The sequence below is a fragment of the Chlorocebus sabaeus genome, chromosome 20 (assembly GCF_047675955.1).
Source record: "Chlorocebus sabaeus isolate Y175 chromosome 20, mChlSab1.0.hap1, whole genome shotgun sequence".
Lineage (NCBI taxonomy): Eukaryota > Metazoa > Chordata > Mammalia > Primates > Cercopithecidae > Chlorocebus > Chlorocebus sabaeus.
Window position 1 is genome coordinate 51836038 of NC_132923.1, and position 23352 is coordinate 51859389.

Sequence of the window (23352 nt, forward strand, 5' to 3'; positions counted from 1 at the left end):
AAGTTCTTTGGAGTGGAAATGCTGTCCTAGACATGTAACGTTTTAGAGACTACAGAGTCTCTGTAGAAGATCTAGTTCATCCTTCTCATTTCACAGAGAAATGAAAGGAACTTCCCATGGTTGAACGGAGTTAGCAACAGATTGGAGATGAGAATCTGGGTCTCCTGTCCCCTTGAAAGAATTGTTTCCTAAATAATGTGTAGATGTTTCTTGGTTTCAAAAACTTTAAGTATGTTTTTGACTGTTTTCCTGTCTTCACAGATAACATTTGACAACAAGGCCCATAGTGGAAGAATTAAAATAAGTTTAGATAATGACATTTCCATCAGAGAATGTAAAGACTGGCATGTATCTGGATCAAGTAAGTGATGAGCATTACTAGTTTTCAGAATGGTTATTAAATAATGGAAAATGGTTATTAAAACACCACCCTCTGGATATGTAGAACAGCAAATAGAAGATTAGACCATTTTCAAGTCCCTAAACCTCTACTGATGTTTCAGGCAATATGTGAGTCATTAATAACTGAAATGGCCTTCCTCTCCTTGTGCCCTCACTTGCCCACTCCTGACCAAGAATGTACTCACAGTCCCATGCCACCAAAACCCTACATACACCTTCCCAGAGCAACACTTACTGAGTGCATGCTGTATACCTACTTCCACCTTAATTTTCTTCATTTTAATATTTTAAAATGCCCTTAAGATAGGCAGAATCCTTATTTTTACAGATGAAGAAACTAAGGCTCAGAAGCCAGGGGCAAGTCAGGTAGGATGTGACCCTGAAGCATCCCACATATTACGATTGTCTTCAGTCCATTTAAAAGTATACTAAAAGAGGAAAGGATCTATTGTTAGAAATATGGACAGGAATTCAGGTGTAGACCAAATACTGTCAAGAATTTTGGAGCTGAACTGGAGAAATTGCCTGAAAAGAATTTATCTAATTTTCTAGTCCCTCATAAGTAACATAATGGTACATTGTACTGGACTTAATGGTCACTAGATGAGGAGTTCTCAGATTCTAATCAGCAGAAGAATCATCCTGGGTACCTGCTATGATGCAGTTTCCCCAGCTGTATGCAAGCCAGTAGGTCTGGGGTCTAGAAATGTATAAATGGGCCTTATTCAGACTATACTTGGATAATCACAGTTCTAAAGTTTCTTACTAATTGATTTGCCAAGTTCAGACGTAATAATGAGATAGAGTACATAAAACGAAATGTTGCCATCATAGTATTTTTTTCACTAATAGGTGACTTCAAATATATGAGGCTCTTGAGTCACATTTGAAACACAAGCCTGTTTTGTCATATGTATACTTCATAATGCTTCTCCACAAATACCAGAATAAGGAAAATGAGAGCATACACAAGTGTCTGGTACCTAGGCATTCTCTCAAATGTTTGTTTCTTAATTTTTAAGTTTCTCTAAAATCAATTTAGACATTTATGTAGTAATTATGCTCCTTGGCAGATATTAATGGGATGCTTCATCACAGAACTAGTCTTAAGTACTTTCTTTTGTTGTCAGCAGAGAGCAGTCTAACTTATTAAATAGAGACAAGCTCTGTGGCAGAGTGTGTACAATGGCTGACACCTCTACCCACCTCTCTCCATTGGCTCCACGCATGCTGGCCAGGACTTCACACTTTCGATTCTCCAAAATCTCTATAAGGGTGGCTCTTTCTTACCACTCAGGTTTCAGCTAAAACCCCCTGCTCCCTCAGTGAGGCCTTCCTTTACTACGCAATATAAATCAACCTCTCTGCTTCCACATTGCCCCACACTAACCTCCCTCATATAGAGCAGTAATTCTCAAACTTTAGCATCACCTGGAGGGCTTGCAGAAACCCAGTTTCTGATTCAGTGGGTCTGGAGTAGGACCTGAGAATGTGCATCTCTAACAAGCTCCCAAAAAATGCTAAGAACCACTGACATAGAGTGATGGACACTGGAAACAGATTTTCCCCCAACTCTTCCACTGACTAGCCCTGCAACTGTGGGGAAATCATGTGACCTCTCTGTGCTTCAGGTTTCTCACCTGCAAAGTGGGGATAATCATGCTTATCTCATTGGAGTTGCTGTGAAGATCAAACAGGTTAACACATATAAAGTGTTTAGAGCTATGCTTGGCAAGAAATGTGCTCAATACATGTAAGCTATTGTGATTTATCTTCTATTACTTACTCCTATTTGAAAGTATTTCATTATGTGTTTGTTTACTTCTTTGTAGTAGAATAGAAGTTCCACAAGATCAAGGACCTTGTCTATCTTGTTCACCACTGTATCCTAACATCTAGAAAAATGTCTGGCACATAGTGAATGCATAATAAATGTTTTATACCTAGATAAGTATATTTTAATAGAATATGCAGGGAGGTGCGCCTGGGCATGGCGGCTCATGTCTGTAATCTCAGCACTTTGGGTGGCTGAGGTGAGAGGATCACTTGAGACCAGGAGTTCGTGACCAGCCATGGCAACAAAGTGAAACCTTGTCTCTACGAAAAAACTTAAAAATTAGCCCAGTATGGTGGCACATACCTATAGTTCCAGCTATGAGGGAGGCTGAGGTGGGAGGATTGCCCTCACCTGGGAGGCTGAGGCTGCAGTGAGCTTGATTGTGCTACTGCATTCCGGCCTGGGCAACAGAGTGAAACCCGATCTCAGGAAAAAAAAAATATGCAGGGAAGTAATTGTATTAAGAACAAAAGACCACAGGCTTATAATTAAAGATCTTGGAATGATCTTTAATTGTGTGGTGATTTTTTTTTTTTTTTTTTTTTTTTTTTTTTTTTGAGACAGAGTCTTACTCTGTCGCCCAGACTGGAGTGCAGTGGCACGTTCTTGGCTCATTGCAAGCTCCGCCTCCCGGGTTCACGCCATTCTCCTGCCTCAGCCTCTCAAGTAGCTGGGACTACAGGCGCCCGCCACCACGCCCGACTAATTTTTTTGTGTTGTTAGTAGAGACGGGGTTTCACTGTGTTAGCCAGGATGGTCTTGATCTCCTGACCTTGTGATCCGCCCGCCTCGGCCTCCCAAAGTGCTAGGATTACAGGTGTGAGCCACCGCGCCCGGCCCCAGTCGTGGTAATTTTTTAAAAGAAGGACTTTTACCCTTCTTTAAATACTAATTGGAAGAACATTTATCAGGGCTTCTTTGTTGTCTTACCAGAAAGAATGCTTGAATTATTTAAATGATTCTAAAAAGAAGATGTCACCATATTAATGTCCCACCACATAAGCATTATATAATCCTCTTTGCTTTCAGTGCAGAAGAACACTCATTACATGATGATCTTTGATGCCTTTGTTATTCTGACTTGCTTGGTTTCGTTAATCCTCTGCATTAGATCTGTGATTAGAGGACTTCAGCTTCAGCAGGTAGGGAATGTTGCTTTCTAGGAATGCTACTGACATTTTCACTGACAGAGACATTCACTGTGCCTCCCCTCTTTTCCCTAAAGGAGTTTGTCAATTTTTTCCTCCTCCATTATAAGAAGGAAGTTTCTGTTTCTGATCAAATGGAATTTGTCAATGGATGGTACATTATGATTATTATTAGTGACATATTAACAATCATTGGATCAATTCTAAAAATGGAAATCCAAGCTAAGGTAATTTTTTTTTCCTAATCATGCTATTGTTAGTGTCAGATTTGCATTAATGGTAATATATTTTTCCAGAATGTGAGAATTTTCAGAATGAATTGTTTTTTCCAAACTGTGTATCAAGTAGACTTGAAATTGGTAATGGTAATTTTCTTAAATCTAGTCAGGAGGTCTCTTAGGCAGAGTTTTTCAAAGTGTGATCCACAAACCATTGCATCAGAATCATTGAATGCCTGGTAAAAATGTACCATGTTAGACCTACTGAGTTCAGACTCTTCGGCGGGGCCTGTGAATTCTTACACACACCAAAATTCATACACAACCAAAGTAACTAAGGTAAGAGTTTTTTTTTAAAAAAAAAATCTTACAAGAAATCTCAAATCTTTAACAAAAATGAGTGGGGCTGTAGGGGAAAGTGAGGTCAAGGCACTATGGTGTGCATGCTTGCGTTTGTTTCCTCCGTCCATTCAAGGTGAGAATGCTCCCATTTTCTTACTTTCCCATTGATGTGCTACAAGCTTATCCATTTTAAGACTAACCTAGCCTAAAAATCAACTGTCCCACAAAATAAAAGTCAAATTAAAAAACTAATAGTGTTCAAACTAATCTTGCTCAAACTTATGTTTCCCTAGTCTTGATGCAACTGATTGAGTCACCTGGGGAGTTGGTTATAAACCCGGGCAGAGACCCCAAATGCAATGGCTCAGAGAAGATAGGAGCTTATTTCTCTCTTATGTAATAGTCAGGATGGGTTTTACAGATTGGTGAGTAACTCAACGTCTCACAGTCATTCAGGCGCCCACGCTCCTCCCATTTTGTTTCTCTGCCACCCCTTAAGGACTTGCCCTGACTGCATGATTACTGCTGTGTTGCCTCAAACAGGTTGCAGCTTATGGGAAGCAAAAACATGGTGTGGTGGAAGCTCTCCCATAGAGCGATGGCTTGGCTCAAAAGTGGCCAACTTTATTTCTGTACATATCCCACTGGATAGAATTTAGTCAATCCTAACTGCAGAGGGAGCCAGGGAACACAGCCCAGGCATGTGCCTAGGAAGGGGAGAATGGGTTTAGGTCGATACTTAGCAGCTGCCACTATATGTGGCAATAGTATGCATTATTGGAATAGATGTTTAACTTTAGGGACAAATAAAGAAAAAACCGAAACAACAAAAAAGAGGAGTAAGGGGAGAGATGTGCAGCAAATCTTTATTTTTTACCAACCTAAATTATCATTAATTTCAGTGAACCCTAAATGGTGTCCAACAAAATATCTTTCTATATTTTTCTAGACTATTCACTGTCTCTGCCTCACAGATGATCATATCATGTTTTCTTCTCTTCTGAAACCTCAAATACCCTTGTTCTATCCTCATTCTAAGCTGCTGACCTTACTTCCTATTTCACAAAAATAATAGAAAAAAACACAGAATTTCCACAAACCCCCACCTAATTTATCTGCCTCCTGCCATCAGTGCCCATATCCTGTGCTTTTTTTCTGTGGATATATTATTTAGGCCACTATTCAGGGCCAGCCCCTCCCACCTGCCTACTAGAGGCCATCACCACTTGTTTATTCATGGGCAGAGCTCCAGCTAGTTTTCCTTCTCTTGGGGATCATCAGTTTCCCTCTCTCTACAAGGTCATTCCCATTAGCATGTTTTTGCCCCTTTTCTTAAGAGATAATATCTCAACCCTAATTCCTCCCCCTAACTTACTACACTCATTTATTTGGCAAAATATCTAAAAAAAGTAGTTAATCTTGTTTCTAATTCTGCTTCTCCCCTCCCCCACCTGTATTTTTAAAGAGATAGTGTTTCACTCTATTGCGCAGGCTAGAGTGCAGCGGCGCAATTATAGCTCACTGCAGCCTCAAACTCCTGGGCTCAAGCAATCCTCCCACCTCACAGCCCCCCAAAATCTCATTCTTTCTATGTCTGTTCCAATCAGGCTGCCCTGCCACTCCAAGAAAGTGTTCTTTTCAGCATCCTCTCATGCTGATAAGTCCAATAACCAACTATGTACCCTCATCCTGACCTAGCAGCAGCTTTGAACACTGCCGAGCACATGCTTTCACTGGACTATCACCTGGTTTTCCTCCTGAGTCACTGGCTGGTCTTCTGACTTGCCTTTGCTGGTTCCCTCTCATCTCACCAACCTATTAAGGTGACAATGCTTCAAGGCATAGTGCTTGGACATCTTCTCTTTCTGCCACTGTCTTGGTAATCTCATCATGTCCCATAGCTTAGTATCTATCTGCCAATGATTCCCAAATCTATACCCCCACTTAGAATTCTTCCCTGAACTCCAGATTTGCATATCAACCATCTAGTCTATATCTCCACTTGGATGTCTGCTTTTCCTTTCAAATTTAACACACCTAAAACAGAACATCTAAAGCCCCCACCTCTGCAGTCAAAACCTGCTTCTCCCATAGCCTTTCTAATTTCAGTTAATGGTAACTCTCATCAGTTACTCAAGCCAAAAATCATGGATTCATCACAGACTCCTCTCTTTCACTAATCTCCTCTTTCCCACATCTAATCCTAGAGGAAATCCTATTGTTCTACCTTCATTGGCCAGGCACTGTGGCTCATATAATTCCAGCACTTTTGAGAGGCTGAGGCAGGAGAATGGCTTGAGCCCAGGAGTTCCAGACCAGCCTGGGAAACATAGTGAGACCCCATCTCTATGAAAAATAAAAAACATTAGCTGTCAAGGTGGCATGTGTCTGTAATCCAAGCTACTTGGGAGGCTGAGGTGGGAGGCTTTCTTGAGCCCAGGAAGTCAAGGCTGCATTGAGCCGTGGTTGTGACACTGCACTCCAGCCTGGGTGACACAGTGAGACCCCTGTTTCAAAAAAAAAAAAATCACCTCATCAGTTCCACTATTACCAACCTGGTCGAAGCTACCATCTCTCATTTATATTATTGCAATAGCCTCTTCACTCCTCCAACAACCTGCTGTCAACCACAGCAGCCAACATCTGATCATGTCACCTCTGTTTGTGGTTCTCAAATCTCCCCAGTTGAGTTAGAGGAAAAGACAAACTTGGTGAGTGCCACCTTATCTCTATAACTGTATACCTTTTCTATTGCTCACTCCAGCCAGATGCACTATCTTGTCAAGCACCCTCCTGTCTCAGGGCCTTTGCACTTGCCAGTCCCTGTGCCTGGAAGTCTTCTCCCCTAGATTTTCCCCTGATTTGCTCCCTCCCTCCCTTCAGATCTTTGCTCAAATGCCTCCTTTTTAGTGAGACCTTCTCTGGTCACTGTATTTAAAATGACAAACCCATACCCATTCCTCATCCCCTCCTCTGAATTTTCTCTTCAGCAATTATCAGCAGCAAATGTCCCCAAAGTTTCTATTAACTGATTTCTATTCTCTCTCTCTTCCCTCCACTAGAATGTAAGCTTTATGACAGCAGAGAATTTTGTTTGTTCACTGCTTTATCCTTAGCACCTAGAACAGTGCCTGACTCATAGTTACCTCAATATTTATTGCCAAATGAATTTCTGCTTTATAATCTGATTACATTTTTCCACTTTGTCTTAGAGTCTAACTAGTTATGATGTCTGTAGCATACTTCTTGGGACTTCTACCATGCTTGTGTGGCTTGGAGTCATCCGATACCTCGGTTTCTTTGCAAAGTACAATGTAAGGAATTCCACGGATCTCCATGCTGTTGGTACTTCTCTCAAAGTTATTGCACTGCTTTGGCTAAAGGACAAAGCGATTCTAATGGCCTCTCTTACTTTCCCAGCTCCTCATTTTGACCCTTCAAGCAGCGCTGCCCAATGTCATCAGGTTCTGCTGCTGTGCAGCTATGATTTACTTAGGCTACTGCTTCTGTGGATGGATCGTGCTGGGGCCTTACCATGACAAGGTACTGATAAACAACTTTTTTCCTATTACTATTAAGCCGTTAGCATAGTGCCAGTGGCTTGTTATCCTTTTTCAATGAACTCCTTTTATTTTGTGATTCAGCTTAAAATGTTGAAGGTAGTATATCTAGTGCCATATTTATAAAGTAATAGGGTGTGACCGGCTTGAGAGAATATTTGGTGTACTCAACTGTCTCAAATTCTTTCTTGCAATATATCAGGTAATTAAGTTCCGTTTACCACCACTGAAGTCAAGTTTAGTCAATTTGATTCATCGATATATCCAAGAGCAGTCTATTCAGATAAGCCTTCTCAAAATGTGACTTTATTTAAAAAGTAGCATAGGGGGAAACTTGTAGAAATATTTGAAAATTTTGTTACTACAGCTATAGTTTGGAATATTATGCCCTTAAGTGAAATAAACTTTAAAATGAAATGTATGAGCATGCATGGTTGGGACCTGGGTATCTCTGCACAGGCATTTCAAGGTCTCTTTAAGGTAAAGGGCAGATGCAAGGCTTGATTCAGAAAAGCACTGAGGGTGCAGACCAGCTCCTGCATTTGATTCAGGCTACTCCAAGAGAAAGCTGCTTGTTCCAGGAAAAAAATAGTAGGCTTATATATGTTATATGCATCACAAAGCAAATGTGTGTGGTTACCTCAGGTTATTTGTTTGAAAATGGTAACTTGGGTTATCTGGTCCTATTATCTTTAATATGATGTCATGAACAAAGGTCTCCAATGGGAAGGAACATGGAATAAAGTGAACTTTTCTCTTTTCTTTTTCCAGTTTCGTTCTCTGAACATGGTCTCTGAGTGCCTTTTCTCTCTGATAAATGGAGACGATATGTTTGCCACGTTTGCAAAAATGCAGCAAAAAAGTTACTTGGTCTGGCTGTTTAGTAGAATTTACCTCTACTCATTCATCAGCCTCTTCATATATATGATTTTAAGTCTTTTCATTGCACTGATCACTGATACATATGAAACCATTAAGGTAGGTTTATCAAGAGCCTTAAGTAGTAGCATTGTCCTATAACTTGTAGAGTAGCAGTAAAATTCAGTACCTAATGGCAGAAGAAAAGTTGATGGAATGTTACTTTCTTCAGGATAGCAAAAAAAGACCTTATTTTTAGAGACTGATAAACAGAAATAGAGGGAAAATTGAATGTTGAAAGTCTTAGTCTCTAAGTAGTTATGCTTTCTCACACAAGCTTTCTAACCTTTTATTAGAATTATAAGGGTCATTAGAAGTCTGGGGGATAAAGAGTGAAAAACTAAATAAAGAATGAAAAGGTTTAGTAGATATTGAGTGAATAAAACATATGGCATTTCAGCAAGCCAAAATATTGTGGGGAACACAAAAAATCCAATTTTCATAAAGAAAAATTGACCCCTTTGGAATGTACTGTAACTATGCCCATTGCTCTTTGCAAGGCCCTGCAAGGCACAAGCCCAGGGTCCAGCCTCCAGAATAGCAAAAGGATTAATAGGTCCAGTACTAGCATGTAGCTCTATATAGTCAGATACCTGAACTGAAAAACTATTGTCATTCATATAAGATCTTCTAAAAATCAATTTGAGCCCATTGAAATATGGAAAGGCAGAATAAATATCCACATATGTTTACATTTCCAATAACCTTATACTGTTAGGTGTATTTGTGGCATAGACACTTCCACCTGGGGACTTTTCTTTCTGGGTATGAGAGGGGTAAAGAAACATGAAGCCATGTGATTGGCCCTAGGGATAAAGAGAATGCCTTGGTTTGGAGCTGATAATGATGAATACTTTGCTCATGAAGCCAGGGCTGTGACTTCATCCTTACTGAACAAGATTTCAGGGACCAAATGTCCTCCTTGCTCTCTCATCTGCTCAGCAGATGTGTCCTTCGGATCACCAAGGCAACTGGAAAAGAATGTAGTTGTAACTTCAGATCCTTCCAAATGGTGCTCTAAAAGTTCACTGCCTCCAACTCTGCATGCAGAGAACTATGTGTTATTCAAGGGTGACATCTGAGAGCTCTAAGGGTAACATGAGTTTTCACCTTTGATGACATAAGCCTGAAACTCATATTTTAGATGCTAACCTCTTTCTGTGGGCTCAAGGCCCTTGCCAAAGGGGCAAGCCAAGTTACTTTTGATCCTTTCTAATCATGGCATGTCCTAGAAATTTTAGGTCCCAAACTGATATAAATATGAGGCCCTTAAACAAACTTGTCTGCCTGGAAGACTGACTCCAAAAGGGTACGCAGACTGGAAAGTTCCCTTACAGCATTCAGACCTTTGTCCAGACACCTGGGCCAGCTCAGGAGAGTCCAAGACTGTGCTGAGGTCTTCTGCGCAAGGTCAGGGATTTCCATCTCTTAGCCTGCTAGAAAACCTTGTTAATTTAGTTCCACTGGGCTTCTTGTGGCCTGAACCATATTCCTTCGAAAATGCCTGCATCACACTGGTCTAGAAGTCACAGGCCTACAGGGCAGAGTAGTGACAGAGGTTCTTCGACTTCGGATGGGGCTGACTCAATTCTCCCTGGAAGGACAACTAAGACTTAGACTCGGTGTGCCCATTTGGGTTTCAGTGGACCCAGAAAGAGAGCTCAGGTAGGCAGCTGCAGAATCCCAGGCCCACTTTACCTCCGCCAAACCTGAGTGACTCTAGAGGCTACATCTCCTTGCAGGTACTCGGAAGTAACTATACTCTCTCTGTAGAAAACCCCCTCCCTTGCCAAATGATCCATTTTGAATTTGGAATGAAGCTATTTTCAAGGGACTTATTAATGAAAGCTTTTAACATTCTTCTGTTTAGCATTACCAACAAGATGGTTTCCCAGAGACTGAACTTCGTACATTTATATCAGAGTGCAAAGATCTACCCAACTCTGGAAAATACAGATTAGAAGATGACCCTCCAGTATCTTTATTCTGCTGTTGTAAAAAGTAGCTATCAGGTTTATCTGTACTTTAGAGGAAAACATAATGTGTAGCAGAGTTGGAAGACTATATGGATATTCTGAGATCAGATGTAGTATGTTTGAAGACTTATTTTGAGCTAATTGAGATCTATAATTCACCAATAACTGTTTATATTTTTAAAAAGCAATATTTAATGTCTTTGCAGTTTTATGCTGGGCTTGTTTTTAAAAATAACTTCAATGAGGAAAGCTATTGGATTATTATTATTTCTTATTTTGCCATGGCTTTAGAATGTATTCTCTGTGCCTCTCTTTTGCTCTGAAACTCTTGCTTCCCGCTATTCTGACTGTGTGGACTGTATAATCAGTGGAAAACAATCCCTGGTCTGACTGTGACTTCGGACAACTTAGTAACCCTGGCTTGGACCACTCTCAGGAGTCCATCCTTGAGAGACTGGGGGTCATTACCATATATACAGTAATCATTGCATTTTAAAATCTTCTGTTAAAAGGAAGAATAAGAGTGCACCAGAATGAGAATGTGCCAGCTAACAATGTGATACAGCCATGTGTCGCTTAGGTAGAGATACAGTCTGAGAAATGTGTTGTTAGGTGATTTTGTCATTAAACCTCATAGCAGGTACTTCCATAAAACTAGATGGTATAGCTTACTACACACCTAGGCTATTTGGTATAGCCTGTTGGTCCTGTACAACATGTTACTGTATTGAATACAGTAGGCAATTGTGACACAATGGTAAGTATCTACACATAGAAAAGGGACAGTAAAAATACGGTTTTATAATCTTCTGGGACCACCATTGTACATGCGGTACATCGTTGACCAAAACATTGTTATCCAGCATATGACTGCATTTGGTTATGAAAGGCAACTGTTATTTGATTCTGCTTTTAGTTCTTAAGAGGATCAGGTTTTTAAATACTCATTTACAAGTTTTCTATCCTCCTTGAGTGTTAAAGTAGAAAGTAAAAAGAGTATCTTATATATGCATGAAATTAAAGCATATAACAAATGCATTTTTGATCAAGTAGTGATTATTCTATTAGTACTTGAGCAGCCTGTTAAAACTAATGATGTTCTATACCTTTCATAGGCACGTTATGTCTCACAGCAAAGTGTTTTGGGGTGAGAGGCTGTGGTTTCATGGGGCAAGGTTCTATAACTCACATTACAAATATTTCAGGGCTGGGCACAGTGGTTCATGCATGTAATCCCTGCACTTTGAGAGGCCAAGGCAGGAGGATTGCTAGAGCCCAGGAGTTCAAGACCAGCCTAGGTAACACAGTGAGACTCATCTCTACAAAAAATAGAAAAAACTAGCTGGTGTGGTGGTGTATGCCTGTAGTCCTAGCTACTTGGGAGGCTAAGGCAGGATTGCTTGAGCCCAGGAAGTCGACTGCAGTGAGCTGTGATCATGCCACTGCACTCCAGCCTGGGTGACAGAGTGAGACTCTGTCTCAAATATGTATACACATATATATACGTGAAAACTATTATGCTTAAAATTTTAAAATAAGAGAAATGTGTGCTGTAAAAAGACATAGAAATAGTCTCTACTCCTTATAGACTGCCTTATAGACTGCTAATTGAGAACTGCACAGATTTTCAACACATGAATATTTATTGTGTTTACTGTTTATTCAAACAGAAGTGAATTCAATTATATGCAGTAAAGATCTCAAAGCAAACATTTTTTTTAAAAAACTGATTTTTAAATTTCTAACTTTGTTTTACTGAGATTTTATTATTTAATCATAATGACAGTCATAATAATGACTCCAGGTGTTGAAATGGGAGGTTTTATGACAGGTATAAGTTGTTTCTGAAGTACCTGAGGCTTTAAAAAATAAAAAAATGTAAATGTCTAAGTGACTATTTTGGGGACAGTTCTAATATTTACAATACTATCATTTTTAGAAATTACTAGAATTCTATGTGAGTTTTGAAATAATGTTTATTATCTGATAAATCCTTTTCTTTACACCTTGTGAGATTTTTAGACTAACAGTACTTCAATGGAAACATGAAACCACTGACCCAGTGTTGGGCCTGGAGTTTTGCTTTGCTCTGAAGTCATTATGTTTCTTCTGTAGAATCACAGCCAGTGACTTGGTGCCTTCACATCTCTCTCCTGATTCTCCAGGCTCTCTTATTGTGGCAGGAGTCCCTGATAAATTCCAAGGCTTAATTTTTAGTAATGATGTCCATGAGAGAATAGCTCTTCTGTCTACTGAAAGAAATAGCACTGACTGACTTTTTTGAACTGTCCTCAAACCAGTACGATGGCTTGATCTCGGTAGGCAGATAAATTATGGGCCAGTCATTTTAGAGTTCTCCTTACATGTATATATGTACCATACAGAATGCCAAGGCAGTTGTAAGAAAGAACATAGAATTGAAGTCATTTTTTTCTTCCAGGCTTCTAGTCTCCTTAGCCCAGGAAATCAGGGCTGGATTTTTGTCGATGATACCCCCTTTTTCAGGAAGTCAGATTCTCTGTCCCCTCCTCCTGCCATAATGATTTTCAGGGTTGTAAGCATAAGGGGATTTTTTTTTTTTTTTTTTTTTTTTTAAAGATAGAGTCTTGCTCTGTTTCCCAAGCTAGAGGCTGGAGTGTAGTGGAGCAATCTCACCTCACTTCAACCTCTGCCTCCCAGGTTCAAGCGATTCTTGTGCCTTAGCCTCCAGAGTCGCTGAAACTACAAGCACACACCACCACACGTGGCTATTTTGTTTTGTATTTTTAGTACAGACAGGGTTTCGCTATGTTGGCCAGGCTGGTCTTGAACTCCTGTCCTCAAGTGATCTGCCCGCATCAGCCTCCCAAAGTGCTGGAATTATAGGTGTGAGCCACCGCGCCCAGCCCACTGGGGGATCTTGTTAAAATTATGAATGTACAGGTAATACCAGCAGAGATATTCGTTCTCTCTCTCTCTCTCTCCCCTCTTTCTTTCTTTCTCTCTTTTCTTTCTCTTTCTCTTTATCAAAGCCTAAGCATAGATTCTTATTCATCATGTCCTGGGGGAGGCCAGGAATCTGCCATTTTTAGCCGGCACACAAAGTGATTCCCTACAAGTGGTTTGTGGTGGCTGCAGGGTCCAGAGCTTGACCAGGAACAGATAAATCCCTTTGTTGGGGCTACAAATAAGAAGTTGTTTATAAGTCTCAGGATTCAGAATGGTCTTCTATCACTCAAGAGAGAAGCCACAGTAGTCAAGAAAGAAACCCCAAGAAAATGGGTTTATAGATATTAATGTGGATATTTTAGTATTTGTGTCTGTAAAAATCAGTTTTGTGCAGACATTGATTTTCCTGATGCTACATTTTTTTAAACAATTCAGGTGCCATTTTCTTTTTTCACTCAATAAAGTTTTAAATTATCTAATACATATTGAGTTTTAATTTTTTTATCCCACCACACTATTTTCAAATTAATACATACAAATAGGTGTATGGATTAGAACAAAAAAGGTAAAACTCATTATTTGCAGATATTATGATCTACATAGAAAGTCTAATAGAATCTAAATAACACATGGGTCAAAGAAGAAATATCCAGAGGCTGAGGCAGGAGGATCACTTGAGCCCTGGAAGTCGAGGCTGCAGTAAGCCACGATTGTGCCACTGCACTCCAGCCTGGGCAACAGAGTGAGACCTTGTCTCAAAAAAAAGAAAGAAAGCTTGAGAAATTACAAATCATTTTGAACGAAATACAAACTCAAACAAAAATGGTAAAGAATTGTGGAAAACAGTAAAAGCAGTGCCTAGAGGAAAATTTATAGCATTGAATGCATATATTAGAAAAGAAGAAAGATGTAAAAATCAATCTCCTAAGCTTCTACCTTAGAAAATGGACAAAGAGCAAGTTAAATCCAAAGGAAGTAGAAAAAAATAAAAATTATAGCAGAAATTAATGAAGTTGAAAACAGGAAATCAGTGGAGAAAATCAACAAAACCAAAAGCTGGTTCTTTGAAAAGACAGATAAAATCAGTAAGCCTATAGCCAAGCTAACTAAGAAAAAACAGGGAAGATGCAAATGACTAACACTAGACATGAAAGAGGGAGCATCACTACCTATCCCACAGGCATTCAATGGATAATAAAAGAATATTATGAACAAATCTATGCCTGCAAATTTGAAAACGTGGATGATATGGACCAATTCCTTCAAAGACACAATTGCCAACTGACAAAACTAACACAAGAATAAACAAACAATATGAATAAGACTCTAGTAAAGAAATGGAATCAATAATGAATAACTCTCCAAAACAGAAAGCACTGGGCCCAGATGGTTTTACTGGTGAATTCTACTAAACATTTAAGGAACAAATTATACCAATTCTGTATCATTTCTTGCAGAAGACAGAATTAGAATACATCCTAATTCATTGTGAGATGAGCATTAACATAATATCAAAACCAGAGAGAGATTATAAGAAAATAAAACTAAAGAACAACATCCCTTATGAACATAGATGCAAAAACCCTCAACAAAAATATTAGCAAATCAAATTCAACAATGTATGAAAAAATTATATACTATAAGCAAGTGGGATTTATTCTAGGTAGCAAGGCTGATTCAACATTCAAACCTCAATTAATGTAATCCATCACATCAACAGGCTGAAGAAAATATATCATATGATCATGTCAACACATACACAAAAAGCATTTTTAAAAAATCGAACATCCATTCATGACAAAGCCCTCAGCAAACTAGGAAAAAGGGGGAACATCTTCAACTTCATAAAGAACATCTACAAAAAATAACTAGGGTTAACATCACACTTAATGGTGAGAAACTTAAGAAGTTTTCATGCTAAGATCAGCGACAAGGCAAGGATGTCCCCTCTTAACACTCTTTTTCGACATCATACTAGAAGTTCTAGCTAATGCAATAAAATACGAAAAGGAAGTAAAAGGTATTCACATTGGGAAAGAAGAAATAAAACTGTCTTTGACATGACATGATTATCTATGTAGGAAATCTGAGAGAATTAAAAAAATCTCCTGGAACTAATAAGTAATTGTAACAAGATTGTAGGATACAAGGTTAATATACAAAAGTCAATCACTTTCTTATATATCAGCAATGAACAATTAGAATTTTAAATTAAAAACACAATACCATTTGTAGAAGTATCCCCCAAAATGAAACACTTGGCTATAAATCTAACATTATGTAGAAGTGCTATATGAAGAAAATTGTAAAACTCTGATGAAAGAAATCAAATAACTAAATAGGTGGAGAGATATTTCATGTTTATGAATAAGAACGCTCAATATTGTCAAGATGTCAGTTCTTCCTAACTTGATCTATAAATCAACACGACCCCAATTAAGACCCAAGGGAGTTATTTTGTGGATATCAAAAAACTGATTTTAAAGTTTATATGGAGAGTCAAAAGACCCAGAATAGACAACACAATTTTGAAGGAGAGGAACAAAACAAACAAACAAAAACACTGCCCGATGTGAAGACTTACTAGTAAACTACAGTAATCGGCTGAGCACAATGGCTCACGCCTGTAATCCCAGCACTTTGGGAGGCCAAGGCGGGTGGATCACCTGAGGTCAGGAGTTTGAAACCAACCTGGCCAACATGGTGAAACCCTGTCTCTACTAAAAATAGAAAAAAATTAACTGGGCATGGTGGCAGGTGCTTGTAATCCCAGCTACTTGGGAGGGTGAGGCAGAGAATCACTTGAACCTGGGAGGTAGAGGTTGCAGTGAGTTGAGATCATGCCATTGCTCTCCAGTTTAGGTGACAAGAGCGAAACTCCATCTCAAAAAAATAAATAAATAAAATAAATAAAAAATTTAAAAAAATAAACAAAAAACTACAATAATCAAGGTACTGGTGAAAGAATAGATAAGATAAATGCAACAGAATAGACAGCCCAGGGGCCAGGGCGGTGGCCCACACCTGTAATCCTAACACTTCGGGATGCCAAGGTGGGTGGATTGCTTTGAGCCTAGGAGTTTGAGAACAGTCTGGGCAACATGGCGAAACCTTGTCTCTATAAAAAATACAAAAATTAGCTGGGTGTGGTGATGCGTGCCTGTAGTCCCAGCTACTTGAGAGGCTGACAAGGGAAGGTTGCTTGAGCCCAGGAGTTCCAGGCTGCAGTGAGTCGAGGTCATGCCACTGCACTCCAGCCTCCAGCCTGGGCATCAGAGTGAGAGCCTGTTTTTAAAACAAGAATAGAGAGCCCAGAAATATATCCACATTAATATAGTCACCTGATCTTTGACAAAGGAGTAAAGATAATAAAATGGAGAAGATAGTCTCTTTAACAAATGGTATGTTAATAACTGGACATCCACATGTAAAAAATCATGAACCTAGACACAGACCTTTTGCCCTTTACAAATATTAGTTCAAAATAAATCATAGATGTAAATGAAAGGGGAAAAGTAAAAACTCCTAGATAATAACACAGGAGGAAATCTATATGACCTTGGGTTTGGCAATTATCTTTTTTTTTTCTTTTTCTTTTCTTTTTTTTGGGGGGGGTGGGGGACAGAGGCTTGCTCTGTCGCCCAGGCTGGAGTGCAGTGGCGCGATCTCTGCTCACTGCAAGCTCCACCTCCAGGGTTCACACCATTCTCCTTCCTCAGCCTCCCGAGTAGCTGGGACTACAGGCGCCCGCCACCACGCCCGGCTAATTTTTTGTATTTTTAATAGAGACGGGGTTTCACTGTGTTAGTCAGGATGGTCTCGATCTCCTGACCTCGTGATCCGCCCGCCTCAGCCTCCCAAAGTGCTAGGATTACAGGCGTGAGCCACCGTGCTGGCCACCTTTTTTTTTTTCTTAAAAAGAGTTTATTCAAGCCACTATTTGAATATTTCTTTTTTTCCACCTTTTAATATTTCAATATCTTTTTGGGGAACAGATAGTGTTTGGTTACATGGATAATTTCTTTAGTGGTGATTTCTGAGATTGGGTGCACCCACCACTCGAGCAGTGTACACTTTACCCAATGTGTAGTCTTTCATCCCTCACCACCTCCCACCCATCTTCCTGAGTCCCCAAATCCATTGTATCATTCTTATGCCTCTGTGCCCTCATAGCTTAGCTCCCACTTATAAGAGAGAACATATGACGTTTTGTTTTCCATTCCTGAGTTACTTCATTTAGAATAATGGTCTCCAACGCCATCCAGGTGGCTGTAAATGCCATTATTTCTTTCCTTTTTATGGCCGAGTAGTATTCTACTGTATATAGATCACATTTTTTTATTCACTCATTGATTGATGGGCATTTCAGCTGGTTCCATGTTTTTGCAATTGCGAATTGTTCTGCTATAAACATGCATGTACAAGTGCCTTTTTCATATAATGACTTCTTTTCCTCTGGTTAGATACCCAGTAATGGGATTGCTGAATCAAATGGTAGATCTGCTTTTAGTTCTTTAAGGAATTTGGACTGGGCGTGATGGCTCACACACTTTGGGAGGCTGAGGTGGGTGGATCACTTGAGGTCAGGAGTTCAAGACCAGCCTTGTCAAAATGGCGGAACCCCCATCTCTACTAAAAATACAAAAAAAAAAAAAAAAAATTAGCCGGACGTGGTGGCATGTGCCTGTAATTCCAGTTACCTGGGAGGCTGAGGTGGAGGAATAGCTTGAAACCATGAGGCAGAGGTTGCAGTGAGCTGAGATCACTCTACTACACTGCAGCCTGGGTGACAGAGCAAAATCCTGTCTCAGAAAAGAAAAGAAAAAAAAAAGGAATTCCCATACTGTTTTCCCATAGTGGTTGTACTAGTTTACATTCCTACCAGCAGTGTAAAAGTGTTCCCTTTTCACCAAATCCACGTCAACATCTATTATTTTTTGATTATGGCCATTTTTACAGGAGTAAGTTGGTATCGCATTGTGGTTTTGATTTGTATTTCCCTAATAATTTGTGATGTTGAGCATTTTTTCATATGTTTGTTGGCCATTTGTTCTCAATTCTTCTGAGAATTGTCTAGTCATGTCCTCAGCTCAATTTTTGATAGGATTATTTGTTTTCTTGCTGATCTGTCTGAGTTTCTTGTAGAGTCTGGGTATTAGTCCTGTGTCAGATGCACAGCTTGCGAAGATTTTCTCCCACTCTGTGGGTTGTCTGTTTGCTCTGCTGATTGTTTCTTTCACTGTGTAGAAGCTTTTTAGTTTACTTAAGTCCCATCCATTTATCTTTGTTTTTGTTGCTTTTGTTTTGGGTTCTTGGTCATGAAGTCTTTGCCTAAGCCAATGTCTAGAAGCATTTTTCCAATGTTATCTTCTATAATTTTTACGGTTTCAAGTCTTAGATTTAAGCCTTTGATCCACCTTGAGTTGATTTTTATATAAGGTGAGAGAAGAGAATCCAGTTTCATTCTTCTACATGTGGCTTGCCAATTATCCCAGCACCATTTGTTGAACAGAGTATCCTTTCCTCACTTTCTGGTTTTGTTTTCTTTGTTGAAGATCAGCTGGCTATAACTATTTGGCTTTATTTCTGGGTTCTCTATTCTGTTCCATCAGTCTATGTACCTATTTTTATATCAGTATCATGTAGTTTAGATGACTGTAGCCTTAGAGTAGAGTTTGAAGTTGGGTAATAAGATGCTTCCAGATTTGTTCTTTTTGCTTAGTCTTGCTTTGGCTATGTAGGATCTTTTTTGGTTCCATATTAATTTTAGGATTTTTTCTAGTTCTGTAAAGAATGATGGTGGTATTTTGACAGGAATAACATTCAATCTTTAGATTGCTTTTGGCAGTATGGTCATTTTCACAATATTGATTCTACGCATCCATGAGCATGGGATGTGTTTCCATTTGTTTGTGTCATCTATGATTTCTTTCAGCAGTGTTTTGTAGTTTTCCTTGTAGAGGTCTTTCACCTCCTTGGTTAAGTATATTCCTAACTTTTAAAAATTTTTTGCAGCTATTGTAAAAGGGGTTGAGTTCTCGATTTGATTCTCAGCTTGGTCACTGTTGTATAGCAGTGTTATTGATTTGTGCACATTGATTTTGTATCCTGAAACTTTAATGAATTCATTTATTAGATCTAGGAGCTTTTTGGATGAGTCTTTAGGGTTTTCTAAGTATATGATCATGATATCATCATGAACAGTGAGAGTTTGACTTCCTCTTTGCCAATTTGGATGCCCTTTTCTTTCTTTCTCTTGTCTGATTGCTCTGGATAGGAATTCCAGAACTATGTTGAATAGAAGTGTTGAGAGTGGGCATCCTTGTCTTGCTCCAGTTCTGTCAACTTTCCCCATTCAGTATAACGTTGGTTGTGGATTTGTCATACATGGCTTTTATTACCTTAAGGTTTGTCCCTTCTATGCTGATTCTGCTGAGGGTTTTAATCCTAAAGGGATACTGGATTTTGTCAAATGCTTTTTCTTTATCTATTGAGATGATCATTTGATTTTTGTTTTTAATTCTGTTTATGTGGTGTATCACATTTATTGACTTGCTTATGTTAAACCATCCCTGCATCCCTGGTATGAAACCCACATGATTATGGTGGATTACTTTTTGATATGCTATTCAATATGGTTTAGCTGTGTCCCCAACCAAATCTCATCTTGAATTCCCACGTGTTGTGGGAGGGACCTGGTTGGGGGTAGTTGAATCATGGGGGCAGGTCTTTTCCATGCTGTCCTGGTTATAGTGAGTAAGTCTCATGAGATCTGATAGATTTATAAGGGGAAGTTTCCCTGCACAAGCTGTCTCTGTGCCTGCTGCCATCCATGTAAGATAGGACTTGCTCCTCCTTGCCTTCTGCCGTGATTGTGAAGCTTCCCCAGCCACATGGAACCGTAAGTCCGTTAAACCTCTTTTTTTTTTTTTTTTTTGAGACAGAGTTTCACTCTTGTCACCCAGTCTGGAATGCAGTGATCTTGGCTCACCACAACCTCTGCCTCCCGGGTTCAAGTGATTCTCCTGCTTCAGTCTCCCAAGTAGCTGGGGTTAAAGGCACCCACTACTATGCCTGGCTAATTTTTTGTATTTTTTTCTTTTTAGTAAAGAGGGGGTTTCAACATGTTGGCCAGGCTGGTGTAAAACTCCTAACCTCAGGTGATCTGCCTGCTTTGGCCTCCAAAAGTGTTGGAATTACAGGCATGAGCCACCATGCCTGGCCCATTAAACCTCTTCCTTTTGTAAACTGCCCAGTCTCAGTTATGTCTTTGTCAGCAGCATGAAAACAGACTAATACAGTAAATTGGTACCGGTAGAGTGGGATACCGATGAACAGATACCAGAAAATGTGGAAGCAACTTTGGAACTGGATAACTGGCAGAGGCTGGAAGAGTTTGGGGGGCTGAGAAGAAGACAGGAAAATATGGGAAAGTTTGGAACTCCCTAGAGACTTGTTGAATGGTTTTGACCAAAATGCTGATAAATATGGACAATGAAATCCCGGCTGAGGTGATCTCAGAGGGAGATGAGGAACTTGTTGGAAACTGGAGCAAAGGTGACTCTTGTTATATTTTAGCAAAGAAACTGGTGGCATTTTTCCCCTGCACTAGAGGTTTGTGAAACTTTGAACTTGAGAGAGATTATTTAGGGTATCCAGTGGAAGGAATTTCTAAGCAGCAAAACATTCAAGAGTGACCTGGGTGCTGTTAAAGGCATTCAGTTTTTATAGGGAAACAGAGCATAAAAGTTTGGAAAATGTGCAGCCTGACAATGCAATAGAAAAGAAAATCCCATTTTCTGAGAAGAAATTCAAGCTGGCTTCAGAAATTTGAATAAGTAACAAGGAGTCAAATGTCAATCCCCAAGACAATGGGGAAAATGTCTCCAGGGCAAGTCAGAGGCCTTTGAGGCAGCCCCTCTCATTACAGGCCCAGAGATCTAGGAGGAAAAAGTGGTTTTGTGGGCTGGGCCCAGTGTTCCTCTGCTGTGTGCAGTCTAGGGACTTGGTGTCCTGCATCCCAGCTGCTCTAGTGTGGCTTAAAGGGGCCAACATACAGCTCGGGCTGTTGCTTCAGAGGATGGAAGCCGAAAGTCTTGACAGTTTCCACATGATATTCAGCCTGCAGGTGCAGAGAAGTTAAGAACTGAGGCTTGGGAACCTCCGTCTAGATTTCAGAGGATGTATGGAAATGCCTGGATGCCCAGGTAGAAGTTTGCTCCCAGGGTGGGGCCCTCATGGAGAATCTCCATGAGGGCAGTGTGGAAGGGAAGTGTGGCATCCAAGCCCCCACACAGAGTCCCTACTGGGGCACCTCCTAATGGAGCTGTGAGAAGAGGACCATCATCCTCCAGACTCCAGAATGCTAGATCCACTGACAGTTTGCACCATGTACCTGGAAAAGCCACAGACACTCAATGCTAGCTTGTGAAAGAACCTGGGAGGGAGGCTGTACCCTGCAAAGCCACAGGGGCAGAGCTGCCCAAGACCATGGGAACCCATCTCTTGCATCAGTGTAACCTGGATGTGAGACATGGAGTCAGAGGAGATCATTTTGGAGCTTTAAGATTTGACTGCCTGCTGGACTTGCATGGGGCCTGTAGCCCCTTTGTTTTGGCCAATTTCTCCCATTTGGAATAGCCATATTTACCCAATGCCTGTAACCCCACCATATCTAGGAAGTATCTACTTTGCCTTTGATTTTACAGGCTCATAGGCGAAAGGGACTTGCCTTGTCTCAGATGAGACTTTGGACTTTGGACTTTTGAGTAAATGCTGAAATGAGTTAAGACTTTAGAGGACTGTTGGGAAGGCATGACTGGTTTTGAAATGTGAGGACATGAGATTTGTGAGGGACCATGGGTGGAATGATATGGTTTGGCTGTGTCCCCACCCAAATCTCATCTTGAATTCCCAGGTGTTGTGGGAGGGTCCTGATGGGGGATAGTTGAATCATGGGGCAGGCCTTTCCCATGCTCTTCTCATGATAGTGAATAAGTCTCACTAGATCTGATGGTTTTATAATGGAGAGTTTCCCTACAGAAGCTCTCTCTTTTCCTGCTGCCATCCATGTAAGATATGACTTGCTCCTCCTTGCCTTCTGCCATGATTGTGAGGCTTCCCCAGCCACATGGAATCGTAAGCACATTAAACCTTATGCTTTTGTAAATTGCACAGCTCGGTTATGTCTTTATCAGCAGTGTGAAAATTGATTAATACACTGCTGTATTCAGTTAGTTAGTATTTTGAGAATATTTGCATCTATGTTCATCAGGGATACTGGTCTGTAGTTTCCTTTTCTTGGTATGTCCTTTCTTGGTTTTGGTATTAGGATGATACTGGCTTCATAGAACAATTAGGGAGGATTTCCTCTCTGTATTTTTTGAAATAGTTTAAATAAGATTGATACCAATTCTTCGAATATCTGATAGAATTCAGCAGTGAATCCATCTGGTCCTTGACTTTTTTTTGTTGGCAATTTTAAATTTACCATTTCAATCTTGCTGTCTGTTATTGGTCTTTTCAGAGTTTCTATTTCTTCCTGGTTTAATCTAGGATGGTTTTGTGTGTATGTGTGTATATGTGTGTATATATGTATACATATATACACACATATATATGTATATATACATATATGTATGCATATGTATATATATATAAAATACACATATATGTGTGTGCATATATATACACATACACATATATTTTTATATATATATATATTTTTTTTTTTTTTGAGACAGAGTCTCACTCTGTTGCCCAGGCTGGAGTGCAGTGGCGCGATCTCGGCTCACGGCAACCTCTGCCTCCTGGGTTCAAGTGGTTCTCCTGCCTCAGTCTCCTGAGTAGCTAGGATTACAGGTGCACACCACGATGCCCAGCTAATTTTTGTATTTTTAGTAGAGATGAGATTTCATCATGTTGGTCAGGCTTGTCTTGAACTCCTGACCTCAAGTGATCCACCCACATTGGCCTCTCAAAGTGCTGGGATTACAGGCATGAGCCACTGTGCCCGGCCCTTCT

The 23352-nt window shown here is 40.0% G+C and overlaps 1 protein-coding gene across 2 annotated transcripts in view; it reads left to right on the forward strand.

Moving 5' to 3' along the window:
- MCOLN3 (mucolipin TRP cation channel 3) overlaps window positions 1-11439 on the forward strand; it is a 31440-nt gene extending 20001 nt beyond the window's left edge. For both annotated transcript variants that reach the window (XM_007978110.3, XM_007978111.3), the window contains 7 exons: window positions 262-361; window positions 3269-3381; window positions 3465-3614; window positions 7160-7261; window positions 7368-7490; window positions 8279-8485; window positions 10296-11439. In XM_007978110.3, coding sequence (XP_007976301.1) covers window positions 262-361; window positions 3269-3381; window positions 3465-3614; window positions 7160-7261; window positions 7368-7490; window positions 8279-8485; window positions 10296-10430 — 930 coding nt within the window. In that variant the 3' untranslated portion in view covers window positions 10431-11439. The remainder of the gene's footprint in view (window positions 1-261; window positions 362-3268; window positions 3382-3464; window positions 3615-7159; window positions 7262-7367; window positions 7491-8278; window positions 8486-10295) is intronic.
- The last annotated feature ends 11913 nt before the right edge of the window (window positions 11440-23352 follow it).